The following is a 22,026-nucleotide window of genomic DNA, read 5'->3' as shown; positions in this document are numbered from 1 at the left end:
CTGAAAAGAAGGTGACAAGATTTAGGTGAAGGCACTTGTCAACATAGCAAAAAATTCTTTTGTAATACATTTTTAACTTATGTGATGGTCATTTTCGGGTCTGTAGAATTACTCACACGAATGTAGTTGAAGTGGGTACACTTTGCACGAAAACATCTTTTGATGTACATCGTGTGTCTCATCTTAAGGAGTTTCGACAGTAAACTGTTGAATGAAAATCTGGCGTTTAAATATGTGGAGTATCTCTTATATCTACAGCCAGCTGATGAGTCATTTTCTATCCATCGTTTGTTACTGAGTACATCTTAAGTTACTATTGTTCTGCAAAATAATAGCAAATAATATGAATTTTCGTTGTCTTCATGACTGAGATATATTATGGAGTATTTTATGTTTTTTATTTTGTGTTATAGATAGACTGAGCTCTGAAGAGAAACTTACGCTGAGGTCACAAGACGGATTCTGGGAATGAAATGTGTCTTACGAACTCGAAGAAAGGTTATTGTGGTTTTCGGGTGCCACTCACAAAGAAGTACCTGACCGTGAGAAAGTGGAGATGAACCCCTGCTAAAGCAGAAGAACAGAGCTGAATGGCTGTCACAGTAGATATAAGTCTCAGGGAAGGAGCAGTTTGAGAACTTATGACTGTTTTTTATGCTTTTACGTACCCACAAAAATTAAGTAATCATGACTGAGCATGTCATACGACTGTTTCCTGAAAGTGATGTACGAAGATGAGAGATTTGTGTACGATGAATGGTGGTCAGAGGTTGATGGACTTACACCCATCCACATTTTAGGGGAGGATGTCGAGATCAAAACATAGTTTATACATCAATAAAAGAGTACCCTTCAGATGAGTAAGTCATATCAACATCTCAAATCACACGTCTGGATCCTAATGTGAGTGAAGTTCTGCATACGGTTACATCAGTATGGTCATGGATAATAAATTCCTATTTTATTATCACTTTTATGTTGTGCATCATCAAATTTATAGTTACTATGTTTACAATTTCAAATTTACGAGAGTATCAGGTACAATAGATCAATGGTTAGGAAGAAGTCAATGGGTCGTGTGGAGTGATTTTCAGTAGAGTGAATTTTTGTCTGTATTCAGTATTACAGTTTCTTTTGTTTCTGTTGTGCTTTGTCGTCTGTGAAGCAGTATAGATCAGTTATGTAGGTATTTGTATACGCAGTAGAGTCAAAAATATATCGGGTAATTAGCAGCAAACAATTAGTTTGCGCACTTGGTAGTGAAATGTATAACAATATCTTGATGTGGTACTTGTGGGAAAAAGACGACCTGATAGTGCGTCGGTGGGGACCATGCCTAATGAAGCAATAAAAATTCTTCAGTTGGCTATTCTTTGCGTTTTTGATGAGTTGCATGAAAGTTGTGCCGTGGTGATGATGTAATAAGATTTTCTGGCCTTTACTTGTCCTAAGTGAGCGTTCACCACGACAAATGTAAGATGTTTTCCATGCACAACTAGTGACTAAAAACATCACTGAGAAGTTTCTCTAAAACTATAACTTCACAATGGGAAGATATGGGTTTGCCTTGGTTATGTCGTACCATGAGAGAAAAAAGGAAAAGGATTTTGTATATAGGTTACTGTTAATTTATTTGTCATATGGACATTCTATTCGAATACTTTTTCTTGTACAGACGAAGGAATATATGTTGTGTTGTGAGGCATTTTGCAATGAAGTGGGGAAATGGTACTCAGTCTCTGGTCAGACGGTGGCTGAGAATCCTGGATGGCTTTTGGTATTCACCATTGGAATGACACACGGCCAACAATGTCAGACGACAAGGGAGGCACCCTTGCCTTCCTCCACTGCGACCTCTTTCACTCTCGAGGCACCATGAGGACAGCACTACCTGTCTGCAATAATTACAAATGACGCATCAACTAGCGTGAGTGTGGTAACTGCTACTGTTATATGTCGATATGTCTCATATTATTGTGTAAAAATTTGTTTTTAATGATCAGATCAGTGTACTTCACGTCATGTGCTATGTCCAGTCCATATGTGGACTTAATTTCTACACATGACTTTATTTCTATACATGTACAATTAGCACTGTGGTCTTGTGATCCACATTGCTATTTCCTTACGGAGGCTTTCATGAGTAATGGTCTTTGTAAACTTCTTTTATTCCGTAATAATGGTGGATCACAACATATCGCTCCAGCATTTGTGCTGCTACAATGACGTGTGGTAACAATGGGTAGACACAAATATGTTAATATATGATTTATAATTTAGCCTTTTGAGCATAATGATTGACATACCGTTTAATATGTTTATCCAGTAATAATTTGAAGGAACACATGGGATGGAGCCCTCTCATCTGCCACCATTATAATATTACATGGAATAACAAACAAAATATTTATCTCTGTTGCCATATCATAACAGCAGTTCAGTAGCATTATCTCTTCTCAGCGTTAATGTAATGAAATCGGGCTGCTTCGTTAGCTGTCATTTGTAATATGTAGCTTATTCTGAGTTAGTCCAGCATATCAGTTGTACTGCTATTTCCTTGATATCATAGTGTTTTTTTAATGTGACTCAATTTTGTAATTACTGATATAACACCACATACCCTACCAGTGCATGAACTTTCATGTTTTTTCTTCCTGGGCTTTGAAGTTCTCACTTTGGTTGTAAGACTGTGTATACTGTAATGTAAACTAACCATGTTCTCTGATCCTTGTCATTACAAGTGTATCTTCATGTATACTGCGATATGTTTATAATTAAGATTCTATGGAATGAATGAGGCACACGTCGTGGTAAGGACTGAGTTACTAACGTTCATTTGTTCAGATAAATGCTGAAATTAAAATACATTTTACGTACTTGCAGTTCTTCGTTTCATTTTCTGCACGAATTCACAGGTAAGCGTGTCCATGCCAGTGCATGTTAATAGTGGGCCAGTACTTATGATGCAACTGTGCCTTCACTGACATTAAATGTATTCCGCTACGAGTTTTCTGCATTTAAATTTAAATGCCAACAATAGATGGCAAACACAAAGTTGTAAAATATGCAACCGATGCTAGCGTCGAGCAATAAAAAATATAAAATTGTGGAAGGAAGGGAATTTAAGCGAATATGTGGAAGAAATGATATTAAATATTTTTTTTAATATGTATCGTGAAGCAAACTACTGTAGTTCAGTACTTTTCACGACTAGAACTAGATTTGTATTTTATTAGTGCTGTGTGGGGGATTTTCTTGTTCTGCCCATGGAATTCATGCTGTGGCGTTCCTGCTGAAATACGGCAGCGTGTTGAGAGGAGCTGAGTAGTCATACAGCCACTGGGGCCCCCGTATGGTGGGGTGCTCCAGGTCCGCTTCGTCCCTCCAGTAGCCGCTGGGCAGGTAGATGTCGCGACTGACTGCGCCCTCCTCCAACACCGGCGCCACCAGAACGTCCTCGCCAAGCAGGAACTCTGTGAAGAGCACAGTCAGTGTGTTACGTGGTATGGAGTGACAGCTACATCTAGCAGAATGTGTGCACAAACCACCACATATTTCATAACATTTAATACTTATCAGTGGAACAAACATGAATCAGCTTCATTTAGCAGATAATGTTGTACTTTGTGACTCTAACAAAAAATTTTAAACAGCAGAGCAAAGAGCTTATTGCTGCAGGTTTGATAGCAGATTTGAAATTAGATTTCAGTGAGATCAACACAGTATTTCAGTTCCAATAGAGTCTATACTCTACAACCACCATAAATCTTTTGTGTGGGTGTGTTCTGCTACAATGCCTATCCTTTACCGGGTTAAAATATCCTTCCATTTTCAATTATTCTTTTTTATGCCACCAGGACGTGACAGGTGGTTAACATTCACTAAATTAATACATGTAATTAGCATATCCAAAATAAAACATTACAAAATAAGAATCTATCCACAGATGCAGTTGATGTTCTTTGATATTTGGAGCACGCAAAGAAAGTGACTGGACAGAGAGCAAAGACGTATGCTGAAAGACGAAAATTGTGTGGAGAGCTTTTGATAAACTAAACAGAATTTTCAAAATTAACCTGCCCTTATGTCTGAGAACAGAAGAATTTGCAGAAAGTGAGTCTTAGAGCTCTGGACCCACATCAGTAAAATATTTAATTTTAATACAAAAACATTCAAAGCCGAGAGTTCTGAAGTGAGATACAGGACGATACATATACTAAACTACTGCAAGGCACAGGGAAAGGAACGAAAGGACCACGGAGCAGAGTGCTGTAGAAATACTGATGACTGCACTGAAAATGAAATTGAGCGTTACGGGACATGCAGCAAGGAGAGTGTATGGTAGACTCAGTAAGGATTATTTGCTAGACTGGAAGAAGTGAGGTAAGAACAAACTGACAACCTAATTAAACAGAGAAAGAATAAGAGGTGACTTGACAGTGTGCTATATCTAAAGGCTGTAATGTGAGCAAGAGTCTAGGAGACTGCTTTATCCAGTAGTAAATGCCCACTGGCTGGGGATGATGATAATGATGATGGTGACGATGGGGGTTGTATGATTTAAAAGAAGACAAAAGTTGGTGACTCTGGCACACATAATGGCAATACATCATAACAGACCAGATATGCTTAACAGAATATGTAACACCTTCTGGTTTGTATTTCATGCCTATAAATCAGTAATTACACACGTATTTATCACAATGGTGACACCATGAATGATACCAGCAGATAACATGCAATTAACAAATTAGGAAGGGACAGCAGTGTAAATAGTTAAACTTCTGTTATAAACTTTGCAGTATCAGTTACAGGAATAAGTAAAATATCAATTTATTGGCAGCATCTGGTTGTCATGCAGAGCTCAAAAGGCCGTATTGAAAGTCCTATATTTAATGGCCTTTCGTATCATCATAATCATCCACTGACATTTAACATTACGGTTGTGACACAATTGCATTCAGTTATTCACTCTCTTCAGAACTTAAACATAGATCTTCTGAAGCTATTGCTTCAGAAGTGAAGCCCTTTCTTCATCATAATCTATATTTTCGTGCACTACCAGTTGATTTTTGTATAACATTATAGACACTTATGGAAACTTCATCAAACCCGTCAAATTATCTGCACCCTTCAATAACGCTCTTTTTACTTGATTTTGCTTTATTGCACTTTTCGTTTGTTTGAAGTTACTATTTTAGGTTCTATTTTAGAAATTGTCTCCAGTTTTATTACCACTTCGTATTCGCAGTCATGCAGTAACTTTAGCAGGATACAGATTCCTTGATCTAATCCTTCACAGCCTGCTTCAAGATTATTGCTCAACTTACTTGCCAACATTTTCTATGATACGCATTTTGAAGTTACCGATGTCTCACAGTCTCTGCACAAGATCGAATACGTTGATACACATAATTTGATTTACGTAAACAACAATTTTGTATTTTAAGTTAATTAATCACACACACGTTTGTCCAGATGCAAATTACAAAATGTTTCAAGCTAATGTCCTTTAGCCATCAGTGGGACATCAGCCAGCATGATTGTCCCCGTTGTAGCTTTGTTTTTTACAAAGGTATGAACAGTGGTATGACTTTTTAAAGTGGCACCCCGTTTTTTTTATTCGGTAATTAATGTCCTCTCCTAAAGACATATTCAAAATCGTATCACAGTGCACCATTCACTGAAACACAACGTTATTAATTACATAACACAACATTGACTTTGAGCCTGGGATCACAAACTCTTCCACTTTCTGGAGTTGTCAGAAAGCAAATGAAAACCAAGTAAAAGCATAACACAAAATTGACTTTGAGTCTCCTGTACCATTGACGAGGAGTAGAACATTCAAATGAGCTCAAAGTGGTGGCCCTGGGCACTGATACACTAGCGCATTCGTCGAATGAAAGAATTATTTACTGCTTCTAGTGTTGCCTGCTGAAGAGAATTATAAGCAAGCACGATACGTTCCTGCATGAGATCTGCAGTTCTTGGAATACCTCGATAGACGTCCTCAATGCATCCCCAAAGAGGATTTAAATCAGGCGACCTAGCAGGCCATGTAACTTTCCTCCTCGACCAATCCATCTGGCAGTATACCTTCGCTTCAGAACACGACGTGCACGCAAGGCGCTATGTGCTGGACATCCATCGTGTTGATATCACATAAGCACTCTGGTTCCTAGCAGCACTTCGCCGAGAAGAGGAGGAAGAATTCGTCAGAAGAACTTGGCATACGCTGGGCCGTTTAGACTTCCATTGACGAAATACGGGCCAATAATTGTTGTACCAAGCATCCCACACCAGACGTTAACTCTCCATTGACGCTGATGTTCCACCTGTCTAAGCCATCGTGAGTTGTCCCTGTACCAATAATGCTGTTCCTTGCACTTAGCCGTCCTTTGTTTGAGAAGGAACATTCATCGGTAAATAGGACATTTTAGAAGAAGTTCGGGTTGGCGAGGATTTGCTGCTGTGCCCACTGACAAAACTGTACACGGTTATGGAAATCATTCCCATGCAGTTCTTGATGTAGGTGTACATAATAAGGATGGAACCAGTGACGTCTAAGAATACGATGTACACCGGTTTTTTGAATGCCAATCCCGTATTCAAGCTGTCGTGTGCTCACATGTGGATTCATAGCAACGAAAGAGAGAACAGTAACTTCGGCAGCTTCGTCTGTACGCTTGCTATGACAATTGCGTTGTCGAGGGTTGAAACTTCCCGTTTCCTGAAGCGTCGCAACAAGACGAGAAAACATTCGTCGATAAGGTGGGTTCTTGTCAGAACATCTCTCTAAACAGTACTGCTGCCTGCGTAGCATTTCGCCTACCTTCAACAAAAACAACGGCAGTAAAGGAAACGTTATGTTGATGCTGTTTGTAGGAAGGATAGCCTTTACGTATGCCTAGTCTACACAATAGTATTTAAAAGGACCAAACTACTGTACTAAATGTTACCGTACATAAGAAAATAGTATTGCAATTACTGTTCTGCTAACTTACATTCCCCATAGATGAGTAGCATTTCTACCTTCTCTTAGTTGGAGTACATTCTACTCACACAACTCTGCTTCTAACGATGGTTGACGGAATGACGGGTGGGCATTCTACTTATGTTTACATTTGTCCTCTGTCAACGTCAGCACGTGGATGTGTTCCATTACTCTGAGTACCTGGAGTAATCGCTGGGAGCGTCAACGTCAATGCTGTGTTACGTAATTAATAACGTTTTGTTTCAGGGAATGGTACACTGTGATACATTTTTGAATAGGTCATTAGGAGAGGAAATGAATTACCGAATAAAATATACAATGTGCCATTTAAGGAAGTCATACCGCTGTTCATATCTTTATAAAAAACAAAGCTACAACGAAGGCAATCATGCTGATTGATGACCACCTCACGGCTAAAGAACATTTGCTTGAAACGTTTTATGGTTTGCGTTTGGACTAACAGTTACTTGGGGTGGTCAAGATAAATGGGACACCCAGTATATAACATAAAGTTGTCAGCATGCACCCATAGAGAAACAAACGACCAAAATATTAGAATATACATCAGAGAAATGATTTTGAGAGTATGTTAAAGGAGGTTGCATTTTGTGAACTAGAATGATTATTTGTGTCACAGTGCATAATAGAATTAATAATTTGGAAAGCAAAGGGAATGGAAGCAGGATTCGGGGATTCAGAATGTATATGCGATATGCTGACAGGGAAGTAGTACCTAATATAACAGTTGTGATGGTAAAATACTACAATGTGTTCTGCAACAGAGTCTTTGCTTCTTTTAAAAATGTTACTCTAACTTACTTAGCTATTTAATTAGAGAAAATGCTTCTAAGCTCTGCGTTACAAATGTCATTATTAAATCATGTAAAAATAGAAGTAGAACAAGAGGCACTGATGAAGACATGGTTAAACTATAATACCAATTGTGTGACTCCATGCAAAACTATGAAAGCATGTATTTTCAGCAAACTAATACCACATCCAGCAACACAACAGGAACTTCCTAAAATGTAGGTAATAAAAAATTGTAGAACTCCTATAATAGGCATATAAGGGGATGCTTGAAACATAAATATATATTTAAGATGAAGAAATTATAACATATTTGTGACGTTTTTCATTTAGATTATTAATTTTTATTTATGTTTTGTTTAGCCTGACTACGTTAGGGCTTTAAGAATGTCTATTAAATCAGTCTAGGAACACAAAAACCGTCTGAATTTCAATGCTGCTCTATCATTCAGTTATATTCATCTTATAAACTATTAGGAGAATAGTTATGTCCACTGACACCAATAATAACAGAAAATAATGATGGTAATTTTCATTATAATTATTATTATTATTATCATTATTATCATTAAGAGTATTAAGAATATCAATAATAATGATGAATTCAACTTGTATGAAGCTGTGTTTAGTATCACGCAAACTGATATGATAATGAAATGGAAGGAGACAAAACGATGGTGATGATAGTTGCTAAGAAATAACAAAAGCTGAATAGTGAGCTTTTTGAGAAAAGGATGGAAAAATGTGGCAGGAGGGCGGGTATTGGCGAGAGTTAGCTGCAGAAAAATATGTAAAAGAGATAGCTGTTGTGACGAAGGTAGACCATTAACTGACAGCTGAAGTTAATTGGTATACTTTGTGGAAAATCATTCTGTAGTCGTGTTTATTATACAGAAAATTATTCTGAGAAGATTACCGTATTATATAGTGAAATAGAGACGATTGTACTTTGTTGAGAACGAAAATATCTGCAGTGCTGTTGAAATAAGAGCGTTAGAGTTGTAAATAAAGAAGAGGAGAACCATGATTAAGAAGACGATAGAGTAAATACCGGTTATTAAAGTGATTACATTTATTCCTTCCTAGGCAGTAGTGATATTCTTGAAAAAACGAATGTCACAAATGTATTGCACACAATAATTCAACACTGCATCAAGCCATCTTGTGCTAGAAGCAAGAAGCCTTTAATAAACGTAAACGTGGTCCGTAGTAGGATGTAATGTGATTTATATATAATTGTGCGATTAGTTAATTTCTACAATATGTAATTGTCAAAGACAGCACAAATTTTGGAGTGCTTGACAATGACAAGTAGTCAAAATCAGGTAATTAGACGATGAAATAAAAATCCCATTACAGCCTACTACAGACCTTGGTTACATTTATTAAACATCTGGAGGCTGTGGATCCCCACAAATACAAAATTTTAAGAAAGGGGTCTGGTGTGACATTTGATCGATGGTCTAACGAACGCCGTGACGTACAAACACTGACAAACTGCAGATGAGTTCAAAGGCAGCATGTAGATGGGAAAAATCAGAGGAAAGAACACTGTAGTGAGGACCGAGATTGAAAGAGAGGCTACGTTCATGTAAAAAGGCGTATAGGGAAGCATTAATCGATACCTGAGTCGACGGTCTGCGCCATGTCGTCGTTGGGGGAGATCCACCAGATGGGCAGGTTGACCGGCGTGCCGTCCTCCACCGCCTTCTGCATCAACTCCACGATGCGCGGCGCGTACTGCGCGCGCAGCGACAACAGGTCGCGGCAGATCTCCAGCGTCTGCAATCACAGCTCTCGTAAGCCACCAGCCCTGCTAAAGGCTGCTCATTGGCAGAATCGACTCTCTTACTTCTCTACGAGGAAAACAATGTGAATGCGATGGAACTATCACTCTAAACTGTGGTTTCCACAACTGAAATTGGGCAACGTTTCCTTGATTACTGTATCACAGCTAATTTCGATTCACAGCGATAGCGCACAGGAAACAGCGACGAAGACCAAAGGCAAGTTTTTCTTCCCAGTTACAATCCCTAAATAGGCCACTACCCAGAAAGAGCTGAAGCAATGAGTCCAAGGCATGGTTGAGTTTGTGGTCACGGAGCAGATTACTAAGGTTGCCTCGTACTGGAGCTAACCGTAGTCGAATGAGACTTACGGTCTGAGAGTCATATCCAGAACACTGTATGTCAACAGTCTCATTTCTATTTTATTGTCTTATATGTATTAGAAAATAATGTCTAGCCGACATAATCTGCAGCACAAAATGTTAGCATCACTTCACCACTTCAAGAAATACCGTCTCCTCATTCCCAGCTGGTGAACAGAGAAACGAGCATTGTGAACTGTCACAATAGGAAAAAGATGTACCTGAAATGTTAGCCAACGATATTTACATGTCATACCGTTGACTCGATGTTAACATCAACCTACCCTGGTGTTGGGAGACTTAAGTCTACGCGAAACTCACCTAAAGATGTGACCGTAAACTAAGGTTGAGTCATCTCCCATGACCTGTTCAGCTTTTTGTGAGCTTCTTCACCAAAATTACCGCTAATCCTTGATTGCGCACAAAGGTTCATTAATTAATGATATTTGCTAAATGTTCATCAGCATGTACTGTCAAATGTGTATTGACAGATTAACAGAAATAGTGTTCGTTAGATACGTTGGCTGATGATTTCTTACTTACGAGGGAACCTCACCATCGCACCCCCCTCAGATTTAGTTATAAGTTGGCACAGTGGATAGGCCTTGAAAAACTGAACACAGATCAATCGAGAAAACAGGAAGAAGTTGTCTGGAACTACGAAAAAATAAGCAAAATATACAAACTGAGTAGTCCATGCGCAACATAAATAAGACCAAGGCTAACGTTAACTCAGGAGCGCCGTGGTGCCGTAGTTAGCGTGAGCAGCTGCGGAACGAGAGGTCCTTGATTCAAATCCTCCCTCTGTAAAAATTTTAATTTTTTATTTTCAATTTATGTGACAAACTCTTATGTTTTCTTGGAAGGAGAGTCAGCATTGGTCGTATTTTCTTGTTTTATTAAACGCAAAATCGATTTTCGGTCACTTAGTGACCATCTTCAGTGCTGTAATATATAATTTAAACTGATAGGCACTGGAGTCAACAAGCTTACACCGATCGCTGTAAGCTTGTTGACTCCAGTGCCTATCAGTTTAAATTATATATTACAGCACTGAAGATGGTCATTAAGTCCGAAAATCGATTTAGCGTTTAATAAAACAAAAAAAAAATACTACCAATGCTGTCTCTCCTTCCAAGTATACCCATTATATGGTCGTGGTGCACAGGACACTCCATGGAGTCGCCAATCAATAATCTTATGTTTTCATCACTTTCTTGGGAGTGATTATCACATCCACGAGAAAACCTAAATCGGGCAGAGTAGAAGAATCTTTTTACCCATTCGCCAATTGTACAAGTTAGGTGGGTGGACAACATATTCCTGTCATGTGACGCACATGCCGTCACCAGTGTCGTATAGAATATATCAGACGTGTTTTCCTGTGGAGGAAACGGTTGACCTGTGACCTTGCGATCAAATGTTTTAGATTCCCATTGGAGAGGCACGTCCTTTCGTCTACTAATGGCATGGTTTTGCCGTGCGGTCGCAAAACACAGACACTAAACTTATTACAGTGAACAGAGACGTCAATGAACGAACGGACAGATCATAACTTTGCGAAAATAAAGAAATTAAGCTTTTCGCTCCAAGGGGGACTTAAACCAAGTACCTCTCGTTCCGCAGCTGCTCACGCTAACCACGGTACCACGGCGCTCCTGAGGAAACATTAGCATTGGTGTTGCCTATCTTGCGCATGGACTACTCAGTTTGTATATTTTGCTTATTTTTTCATAGTTGCACACAACTTCTTCTTGTTTTCTCGATTTATCTGTGTTCAGTTTTTCAAGGCCTATCCACTGTGACAACTTATAACTAAATCTGAGGGGGGTGCAATGGGGAGGTTCCCTTGTTAGAACCATCACTCTGGCAACCAATACGAAACGTCCTTGATTTTCATGGTTTACACCACTACTCTTCGTGGCAAGTGTATCACATACAATGTAAGGAGACGTTCAGTTTCACACTTCACCCACGCTATTAGAGATCGGTCAACTCAGGTAGCAGTAGATGTTTTCTCATGACAGTAAAATAGGTAGAGTTTTATGTTTCTCTTCGTGAAATATTTTCAAATTTCGTAATATCCTGTCAAGAACAAAAATTAACGCTAGATATATTACAAGTTAGTCGTACCTTTATTACTAAGCTTTATCTGTTGTTCTCTTATGTTGTCAAAATCATTATTATATTTCTGTTACCATGTTTCAAATAATCATGCTCATTAACCGTTATATTGGCCTCGAATGCCCCACAAATATGGATAGTGCCAGCCAGTGAAAAGGAAACCCACAACGACACTCCTTCTGGAACCTGTCCCTCATTGTGTGCTCAGTGTCCCTTTTCATCATTTCCCTTATTCTTTTAACTCGTATTCATGGAATAATTACTTTTGGAGATATAATCCTGGCTTCCTCATTTTTGAACACTATTTTCTGTAACATGGGACAACTGCATCTCCTTTCTTGTTGTAAACTTTTTTTTTAAGCAGCCTTTTCATGCCAGACAAAAATGTAATTTCTTGTGATACCCGTGAATCAATTCATTCTATACTGGTGGTACAGCATTCAACGGAAGTGACTGTTAATGATGACAAGGTATTTCTTGTATGCATGCATTAAACTTCGATTGACATATTTACGCTTACTGATACAACTTTTTAAAAAAACGTGTGTGAAATCTTATTGGACCTAACTGCTAAGGTCACCAGCCCCTAAGCTTACACAATCCTTAATCTAAATTATCCTAAGGAGAAACACACACAACCATGCCCGAGGGAGGACTCGAACCTCCGCCGGGATCAGCCGCACAGTCCATGACTACAGCGCCTGAGACCGCTCGGCTAATCCCGCGTGGCCAACGTTTGTCATGATATGATTTTGTAATGTCTCCTTCAAGTAACCAATATTCAAAACACAAGACTACTCCATATATGATGCATTGCAATAACGAAATCACAGTTGATAACCCGTTATCATGAGTATTCCCGTTATCATATGATGGTCAATTAAGCAAATTATCCCAACTTGGTTTTGGTTCCTTAATTATTGACTTTTCTTTGAAACATTTTAATTTTATTATGTTTTAGATAAAATGTATTTAATAATGTGCATTTGCTTACATTACTCGTAATTTCAGGTACCTGAAAATGTTTCAGAACAATGTTTAGCCACGAATAGTCGTAACAGTTTCATAATTTGGTATTCTATCATCGCGTGTTTACTCAGTTAACAGAACTAACTGCTTACAGTCTCTGTCTCATTACGGTGTGGCCTATACCGACATTGTAAACCCGTGCCGCCGGCCGTAGTGGTCGAGCGGTTCTAGGCGCTACAGTCTGGAACCGCGCGACCGCTACGGTCGCAGGTTCGAATCCTGCCTTGAGCATGGATGTGTGTCATGTCCTTAGGTTAGTTAGGTTTAAGTAGTTCTAAGTTCTAGGGGACTGATGACCTCAGAAGTTAAGTCCCATAGTGCTCAGAGCCATTTGAAACATTTAAACCCGTGCCTTCCAGTAGCTGCGACTGTAGTAGAGGTGTAGTTAGAAGAGTCTCTAGAATCAATATGTCACTGTAGAACATCGTCATGCCCCTGAGGGGATCACATCAAAGAACCTCCGCAACAGAGTTAATATCTGTGTCCACAGTTCTACTCCGAATGTATGGAGGTCACCTCTACCCATGTTTCTCTGATTTTCGATCGGGCAAGAGCCTCCACCTGACTCTCAATGTACAATATTCCACACTCAAATTCATTATAAATGCACTGGATTTTCTTTTGTGTCGGCAATAGTGTCAGTAGTCCATACTGTGTGGTACTCTGGAACACTCAGCCTAGTACTTCTTTTAGTTTAGCTAATCTACACAGCCTAGTAACAAAAGTGAGCCGCCTAGAAGTCGTGGTCGGATGTCAGCGCAGTTCTACAGGTGCTTACCACCGGCTGTTATGTAAATGGTCAGAATTTCAGTATCTGCGCTTAGCCGACAGAGTCCGTTAGCGTTGTTCGTGTTTCGTTGGTTACTTGGTTACGTTTAGTAATCACTACGAAGCACACGCAGCGCACTAGTATGAGACAGTGTTATCAACGAATGATAAATTCTGGAAGGAGCGACATTATGGGTCTCCATTTGGCCGGCTGGCTCCTCCAAACACAGCAGAAACATCACAGGTGAACTGCATTCGTAGTCCACGAAAAACTTTCAGACCACCCATTAGTTGCTGCTTATTAAATTGTCCAACCAAGTCAATGTCTATTGTTCTCAATGACTTGTACACAGGAGCACTGCGCCGCCAACGGCGACGGTAGCCACGTCGCAAAGGCATTGCAGAGGCTCGTTAATACACATGCCTTTGCGACGTGGGTATGTCGCCGTTGGAGGCGCAGTGCTCCTGTGTATAAGTCATTGACAGCTGAGAGTACAAAACTGCTTGTTAAGGTTCCTTATTGGACTTTGGATCCAGACAAGCAGTTCCCTTTGTCTACTAGAAGAAAGAAGAAGCTGAATGCAGACGAGTAGCTGTTCATATAGGCCAAATTAACCACACGCTAAAATCGTATATAAAAGAATTAAAAAGAAAGAAAAAACATGGGAGATATAAGCAGAGGAGATACGGGATTTGTGGGGTATTCGAATGTGACTGTAGTCAGAAGAAGGACAGAATGCGAACGTGAGGGCAGCCATGGTCGTCGTGAAGCTACCAGACAACCACGACTGTTCCACCTGGAGGGACGATCGACGTATTGTTCACTAAGCACAACGTAACCCCTGGACATTTGCGCCTGCCATCGGAGGGCCAATTATTAACTTCTTGCGGTATGCTGTGTCATTGCGCCCTGTTACTTGGAGTCTAGCAGCACACAAAACTACGAAACTACCACCATATGCGTGCACTGTCACTAACAGCACTGCAGACAGCTGCGTTTGGAGTGGTGTAGCGACTGGGAAGACTGGAATGCTGATGAATAGCGCCGCGTTGTGTTCAGCCATGGATCACGGTTCTGCAGTACAGCAGATGACCATTGGCCGCCGGTATGGGCCAGTGTGGTCCCATTCTTCGAGTGTTTGGAAAGACACAACGGTGTTACTCCTGGCGCGATGCTGTAGAGGCCATCGGATGTAACTTCGGCTCACGGTTTGTAGTAAGTGAGGGAACTCTGCACAGCGCTACGTCATGGACACCCTTCGCACTCCAGTGAAATTTCCGATATGACAGTTTCATGGGGCCATTTTCTTCTATACAACACTCGTCCACACATGGAACGTGTCTATATGAATTACGTGCGTGATGTTGAGGTACCCCTGTGATCAACTAGTTACGATATGTGATGAATGAGACCAAATCAGGCGTCAATTCCGTCCCAGTATCAGTACACAGGTCACAAAGGACCGTTTACACTACTGGCCATTAAAATTGCTACACCACGAAGATGACGTGCTACAGACGCGAAATGTAACTGACAGGAGGCAGGTGCTGTGATATGCAAATGATTAGCTTTTCAGAGCATTCTCACAAGGCTGGCGCCGGTGGCGACACCTACAATGTGCTGACATGAGGAAAGTTTCCAACCGATTTCTCATACACAAACAGCAGTTCACCGGCGTTGCCTGGAGTAACGTTGTTGTGATGCCTCGTCTAAGGAGTAGAAATGCGTACCATCACGTTTCCGACTTTGAGAAAGGTCGGATTGTAGCCTATCGCGATTGCTGTTTATCCTATCGCGACATTGCTGTTGGCGTTCGTCGAGATCCAATGACTGTTTGCAGAATATGGAATCGGTGGGTTCAGGAGGGTAATACAGAACGCCGAACTGGATCCCAACGGCCCGTATCACTAGCGGTCTATATGATAGGCATTTTATCCGTATGGCTGTAACGGATCGTGCAGCCACGTCTCGATCCCTGAGTCAACAGATGAGGATGGTTGCAAGACAACAACAATCTGGACGAGCAGTTCGACGACGTTTGCAGCAGCATGGACTATAAGCTGGGAGACCGTGGCTGCGGTTACCCTTGACGCTGCATCACAGACAGGAGCGCCTGCGATGGTGTACTCAACGACGAACCTGGGTGCACGAATGGCAAAACGTCATTTTTTCGTATGAATCCAGGTTCTGTTTACAGCATCATGATGGTCGCATCCGTGTTTGCCGACATCGCGGTGAACGCACATTGGAAGCGTGTATTCGTCATCCGGAGTGGTGGTATGGGGTGCCATTGGTTACGCGTCTCGGTCACATCTTGTTCGCATTGACTGCAAATTGAACGTGGACGTTACATTTCAGATGTGTTACGAACTGTGGCTCTACCCTTCATTCGATCCCTGTGAAACCGTCCATTTCAGTAGGATAATGCACGACCGCATGTTGCAGGTCCTGTACGGGCCTTTCTGGATACAGAAAATGTTCTGCCCTGGCCAGCACATTCTCCAGATCTCTTACCAATTGAAAACGTCTGGTCAATGGTGGCCGAGCAAATGGCTCGTGACAATACGCCAGTCACTACTCTTGATGAACTGTGGTATCGTGCTGAAGCTGCATGGGCAGCTGTACCTGTAGACGCCATCCAACCTCTGACTCAATCCCCAGGCCTATCAAGGCCGTTATTACAGCCAGAGGTGGTTGTTCTGGGTATTGATTTCTAAGGGTCTATGCTCCCAAATTGCGTGAAAATGTAATCACATGTTAGGTCTAGTATAATATATTTGTCCAATGAATACCTGTTTAACGTCTGCATTTCTTCTTGGTGTAGCAATTTCAATGGCCAGTAGTGTACGTGCGTGAGGTTGAGCTACTCTTGTGATCAACAAGTTGGCTACATCTCTCTACGATACATGATGAATGAGACCAGTTCAGGCGTCAATACCGTCCCAATGCCAGTACCCAGGTTAAAAAGGACCATTTACAACAGTTGTAGGTCGGATTGTCTGAGAAGGGGATACAACAGCACTGTGATAGTCTTCCTGTCTGAATCAGGGCATGCATCCAGGCCAGAGGTAGAGCAATTTCATACCGATAAGTGGGCTCATATTGCCAAAATCTGTGTGAAGGTGACTCGATTGACAATCACTTGCAATAAAATATCATACGTTTCCTCCTCCCGTTTTGAGTGCTTCAGTTTGTCAGGCAGCGCATGGCTGATACTTAGTAGTAAGACAAGTCTTGCTTCACATGGAGTGCTCTAACTGCATGTGTGCTTCAACCTGCTAAGCTGAACACCTGGGTGAAATAGGTTACAGAAACAGATCAATAAGTGTGGCGTCAGGAATAAACGCACCTCATTGTCGAAATCCCACGGCGTGTAGGAGAACTTGACGGCCGGCATGAAGATCGTGGCTTGCAGCCAGCGAATGTACATCTCTTTGGTCGGAAGAGCGTACGTCGCACCGCCCACCATCTCCGGCATCACGAAGGGGTGGCCCACGATGCTGAGCTCCAGCAGCTTCGGCAGCAGCGTCCCCACACCACCGGCCGTGCCCCACTTGCTGTCCACGACGTCCATCAGGAAGAAGTTGGGCATGCGCTGGCTCTCCACCCCCGTCTGTATCTCGACCAGGGAACCGAACTGGGAGGCGGCTCTCGCGAACTCGTCGCTGTAGCGCACCGGGTTCCGTTCCACGGGTTGTATGTTGGGCAGCTGAGGCAAGTAATTCGTCTGACCAGCGTCGAATTCGAACGAATCGATTCCTGTCTCATTGCGGAGCGCCTGAAAACAATTCGAAATTAAACAGTTAGTGTAAATGAAAGAAATGGTGAAACGATACAGCTGTATCACAATGAATGAAGTAATACATAAGATCAGATAAGAGTGGTCAAGTGTGACAGGCAAGTGTCATTAAAGGAAATATTCGACATCGTTACATTAGATCCTACATTAACTTATTGATCAATTCGTTTTGAGTTACTATGTAATTCCAACTAAAATTATTTAATACGTAACATACCGTTGTGCAAGAAATACTGAATAATATATTATGTACTTAAATTCCTGCAGAGGTATGCAGCACTATAAAAGAAAGTGCCGTAAACCTCAGTGAGATAGTTGTTGCAAAACAAGCATTCAAAAACAGATGACCAGGAGCGATTTGCAATAAAGAATCGTAGCAGTTGATTGATTATGCATTGCTGTGTTCAGTTTATCGCTGTAAAACTGTTGACAACTGAAATTATGATGTGTGGACTCGGTACTTAGAATGTAACGTTTAGGACTGCATCATCTGTATTATTTTCCATGTCAGCTTCCATCAACCTACAATTGTCGAAGGAATTTTCAAGAAGAGGTTAGCTGTCTTCTTAAAATTAATACAAGCCCAGTTCAAGCTCATTTACGTATAACTAGACAAATAGATGTTTACTTCTGCTACTACTGAATTCAGTTTATGTTTAAAATGAGAACTAAATTTTATAACATATACATCAGCTGTCCTTCGCTGTATTGTAACTGGTGTGTCTCATTTCCATATTTCCAATCTTACACCGCCTTGATGTGAGATTCCGTGTATAGCTAGAGAACTTGTCTAGCTGGAACTGATGCTTATTTTACGTCAGAGTGTCGCACAAAAATTATAATCGACGTTCAGGCACGAAGGCACATACAAATAGACCAAAGCAAACGCAGGGATACGAAACAAGGTGAGGATTTAATTAATATAGACAATGATGACCCCAGTGAGTGGGAGCTTGTTCCGATTGGAGAAAAGACGATTGTTTTCTCGCAGAAACTGTGTTTTCTTTTTGAACTGGCATTCAAGAACTTATATGTACCCGATCCATCTGTATGAGGTACCTGTGCATCATGCAGGTCATTGGTAACAAATCGAATCCAGTTCGGACAGGAAGACAAGCCGCTTGTTCATTTGACACCAGTTTCTCGTAGTATTTCGTGAACCTTTCACCGTCAGTTGGTTTCGTTAATTACAGGTCGACAATGTACCGTGAATCATCATAACGACAACGAAATTTGTGGAGAACTTGCGAACGAAGTCATGAAGATACCCAGCTATCCAGTCCGGACTATAATGTCATCCAATAGGGAGGTCTGCTCCATTGATTCCTCCGAACTGCTATGGATAAGGGAATTACGTCAAGTGATTTCTAGGCTGCAATATATTTAGTAAAAACTATGAAATTCACAAACATAACAGAAAGAAATATTTCCATTGTCCTCCTGTATAGCACTGTGAGCAATAGCTCTCATCAAATAGAATGTCCTTGAGGCCATGGAAGTTTTTCGGTCGTCACAAGTTCCTTCGGAAAGTGAACAGAGCACATAAACATAAAACAATAACACTCCTGAATTCTACCAGCGGGCTGTGTTCCTGTTTATTGAGCCGACTTGCAGCCATGGTGTATCTGGCAATTTGCCAGTGTTTAGGAACCAAAAGCTCTTGCGTAGCGAGATCTTAACACTCATGTCTCACAGTATTATTAGGGATGACATAAACCATCAGAAGCCAAAGAAGCGGCTGCTTCTATAATATGAAAAATAATCACAATTCTCTAGTAAACAATAGAGCTGTCAGAGACAATAAAATGGTGAAATCGAAATAACAGGTCATGTTTCACATTGGAAAGAAGTTAACCTAATCCTCGATAACAACAGTTACTTGACAGATAGTGTGGGGGTCAAAAGGGCAGCTTTGACTCAGAATGTCTCAAATATGAAATTTTATATTTGCTGAGCAGATGAATGCCTCAATTGAGAGTCACACGCCGCCTGGGTGAACTATGCCGTATGTAGAGTCCACATTTGACACAGAATTACACGTTCATCCCCGTGAATATAATTCGTCTTAAAATGTATATTGCCTCACGTTGTGATGCTGCCGCAGGCTCGCCAGGTCGATTACACGAGCACCCGCGCGCAACAAACTGGTTAAAATAATGTTCATACTCCTACGGAATATGGATCCCTTCTTTGTAGATAACGTGTTGGCTTTCTTTCAATTCTGATGTTAAAATTATTTCAATACCGACATAAATTTATACAAAGAAAAATCGGAGAGAATGGAATTAATGATACACAGATTCCTGCAATCTGATCTCGGATACTGTCATTGAGAGAGAAGTTACTATTTTAATCAGAATATGTTAAAAATCTGAATGGCTCTTTCTTCTTCAACGACACGCAAAATGCCCGCCGTTGCATCAGGCCAACCTCATCTTCGTACAGCAGCGGCAGTATTTCCATGGTGGGCACGAGACATTCGACTTCTGCTACTTGCCTCCTTGAGTCTCGTTGCAGTTCTGTTGATCAGTTATTTGGACAGGGGTTAGTGATAACGATCATGATGGAGTCCAACAAGCTTAAGCTGCGGGAGCTAATAGTGCTGGGGCTGCAAACCGTCATCGGAGTCGCCATGTGGTGAGAACATGTCGCAGCCACGCCCTAATCCCCTTCGTCGTTCTCCCGTGGTGTCAGTGCTGCCTCTGAACTCCCTTATTTGGGTTGCAGTCATTCCCCTACAGTGTCGCGGGTGAGGAAGTACACTACTGGCGTTTAATATTGCTACACCACGAAGATGACGTGCTGCAGACGCTAAATTTAACCGAGAGGGAGAAGATGATGTGACATGCAAATGATTAGCTTCTCAGAGCATTCACACAAGCTCGGCGCCAGTAGCGACACCTACAAATTGCTGAAATGAAGAAAGTTTCCAACCGATTTCTCATACACAAACAGCAGTTGACCGGAGTTGGCTGCTGAAACGCTGATGTGATGCCTCGCGTAAGGAGGAGAAATGCGTACCAACACGTTTCCGACTTTGAGAAATGTCGGATTGCAACCTATCACGATTGCGGTTTATCGTATCGCAACATTGCTGCTCGCATTGGTCGAGATCCAATGACTGTTAGCAGAATATAGAATCGGTGGCTCATGAAGGTAATTCGGAACGCTGTGCTAGATGCCATTGGCCCCGTATCACTATCAGTCGAGATGACAGGCATCATATCCTCATGGCTGTAACGGATCATGCAGCCACGTCTCAATCCCTGAGTCAACAGATGGGGACGTTGCAAGACAACAACCATCTGCACGAACAGTTCGCTGACGTTTGCAGTAGCATGGACTATCTGCTCGGAGAACATGGCTGCGGTTAGCCTTGACGCTGCATCACAGAGAGGAGCGCCTGCGATGGTGTACTCAACGACGAACCTGGGTGCACGAATGGCAAAACGTCATTTTTTCGGATGAATCCAGGTTCTGTTAACAGCATCGTGATGGTCGCATCCGTGTTTGGCGACATCGCTGTGAACGCACATTGGAAGCGTGTTTTCGTCATCGGCATACTGGCGTATCACCCGGCGTGATGTTATGGGGTGCCATTGGTTACACGTCTCGGTCACCTCTTCTTCGCACTGACGGCACTTTGAACAGTGGACGTTACATTTCAGATGTGTTACGACCCGTGGCTCTACCGTTCATTCGATCCCTGCGAAAACCGTCCATTTCAGCAGGATAATGCACGACCGCATGTTGCAGGTCCTGTACGGGCCTCTCTGGATACAGAAAATGTTCGACTGCTGCCCTGCCCAGCACATTCTCCAGATGTCTCACTAATTGAAAACTTCTAGTCAATGGTGGCCGAGCCACTGGCTCGTCACAGTACGCCAGTCACTACTCTTGATGAACTGTGGTATCTTGTTGAAGCTGCATGGGCAGCTGTACCTGTACACGCCATCCAAGCTCTGTTTGTCTCAATGCGCAGGCGTATCAAGGCCGTTATTACGGCCAGAGGTGGTTTTTCTAGGTACTGATTTCTCAGGATCTATGCATCCAAACTGCGTGAAAGTGTAATCACATGTCAGTCTAGTATAATATATTTGTCCAATGAATACCCGTTTATCTTCAGCATTTCTTCTTGGTCTAGCAATTTTAATTGCCAGTAGTGTAGAATTTAGCCCCTAGTGACACTGCACGTTGCCCGCCAGTTTCATTAGCTAATGTTTAGTAGCTTTTCAAATTTCTGTTTACTTTTATCAGGGTATTGCAAGTCAATTTCTGAAGTGACTTCTGTGCTATATCAGTAAGTTGCCAAGGTTTTTCTCGGAGATGTGTTAAGTCCTGATTTTCAT

General features: G+C 41.5%; 1 protein-coding gene across 1 annotated transcript in view; it reads right to left on the bottom strand.

Annotated features, from left to right (window-relative positions):
* Positions 1-3,239: 3,239 nt before the first annotated feature.
* The window catches only part of LOC124622682 (myogenesis-regulating glycosidase-like), a 28,727-nt gene continuing 9,940 nt past the window's right edge, over positions 3,240-22,026 (bottom strand). Inside the window, exons 3-5 of the mRNA XM_047148471.1 lie at positions 17,228-17,656; positions 9,433-9,589; positions 3,240-3,473 (exon numbers count right to left, since the gene is read on the bottom strand). Coding sequence (XP_047004427.1) covers positions 3,274-3,473; positions 9,433-9,589; positions 17,228-17,656 — 786 coding nt within the window. The 3' untranslated portion in view covers positions 3,240-3,273. The remainder of the gene's footprint in view (positions 3,474-9,432; positions 9,590-17,227; positions 17,657-22,026) is intronic.

Source organism: Schistocerca americana, chromosome 7 (genome assembly GCF_021461395.2).
Source record: "Schistocerca americana isolate TAMUIC-IGC-003095 chromosome 7, iqSchAmer2.1, whole genome shotgun sequence".
Lineage (NCBI taxonomy): Eukaryota > Metazoa > Arthropoda > Insecta > Orthoptera > Acrididae > Schistocerca > Schistocerca americana.
Note: the sequence above shows the minus strand (reverse complement) of the source record. Positions and strands in the feature narration are given on the sequence as shown.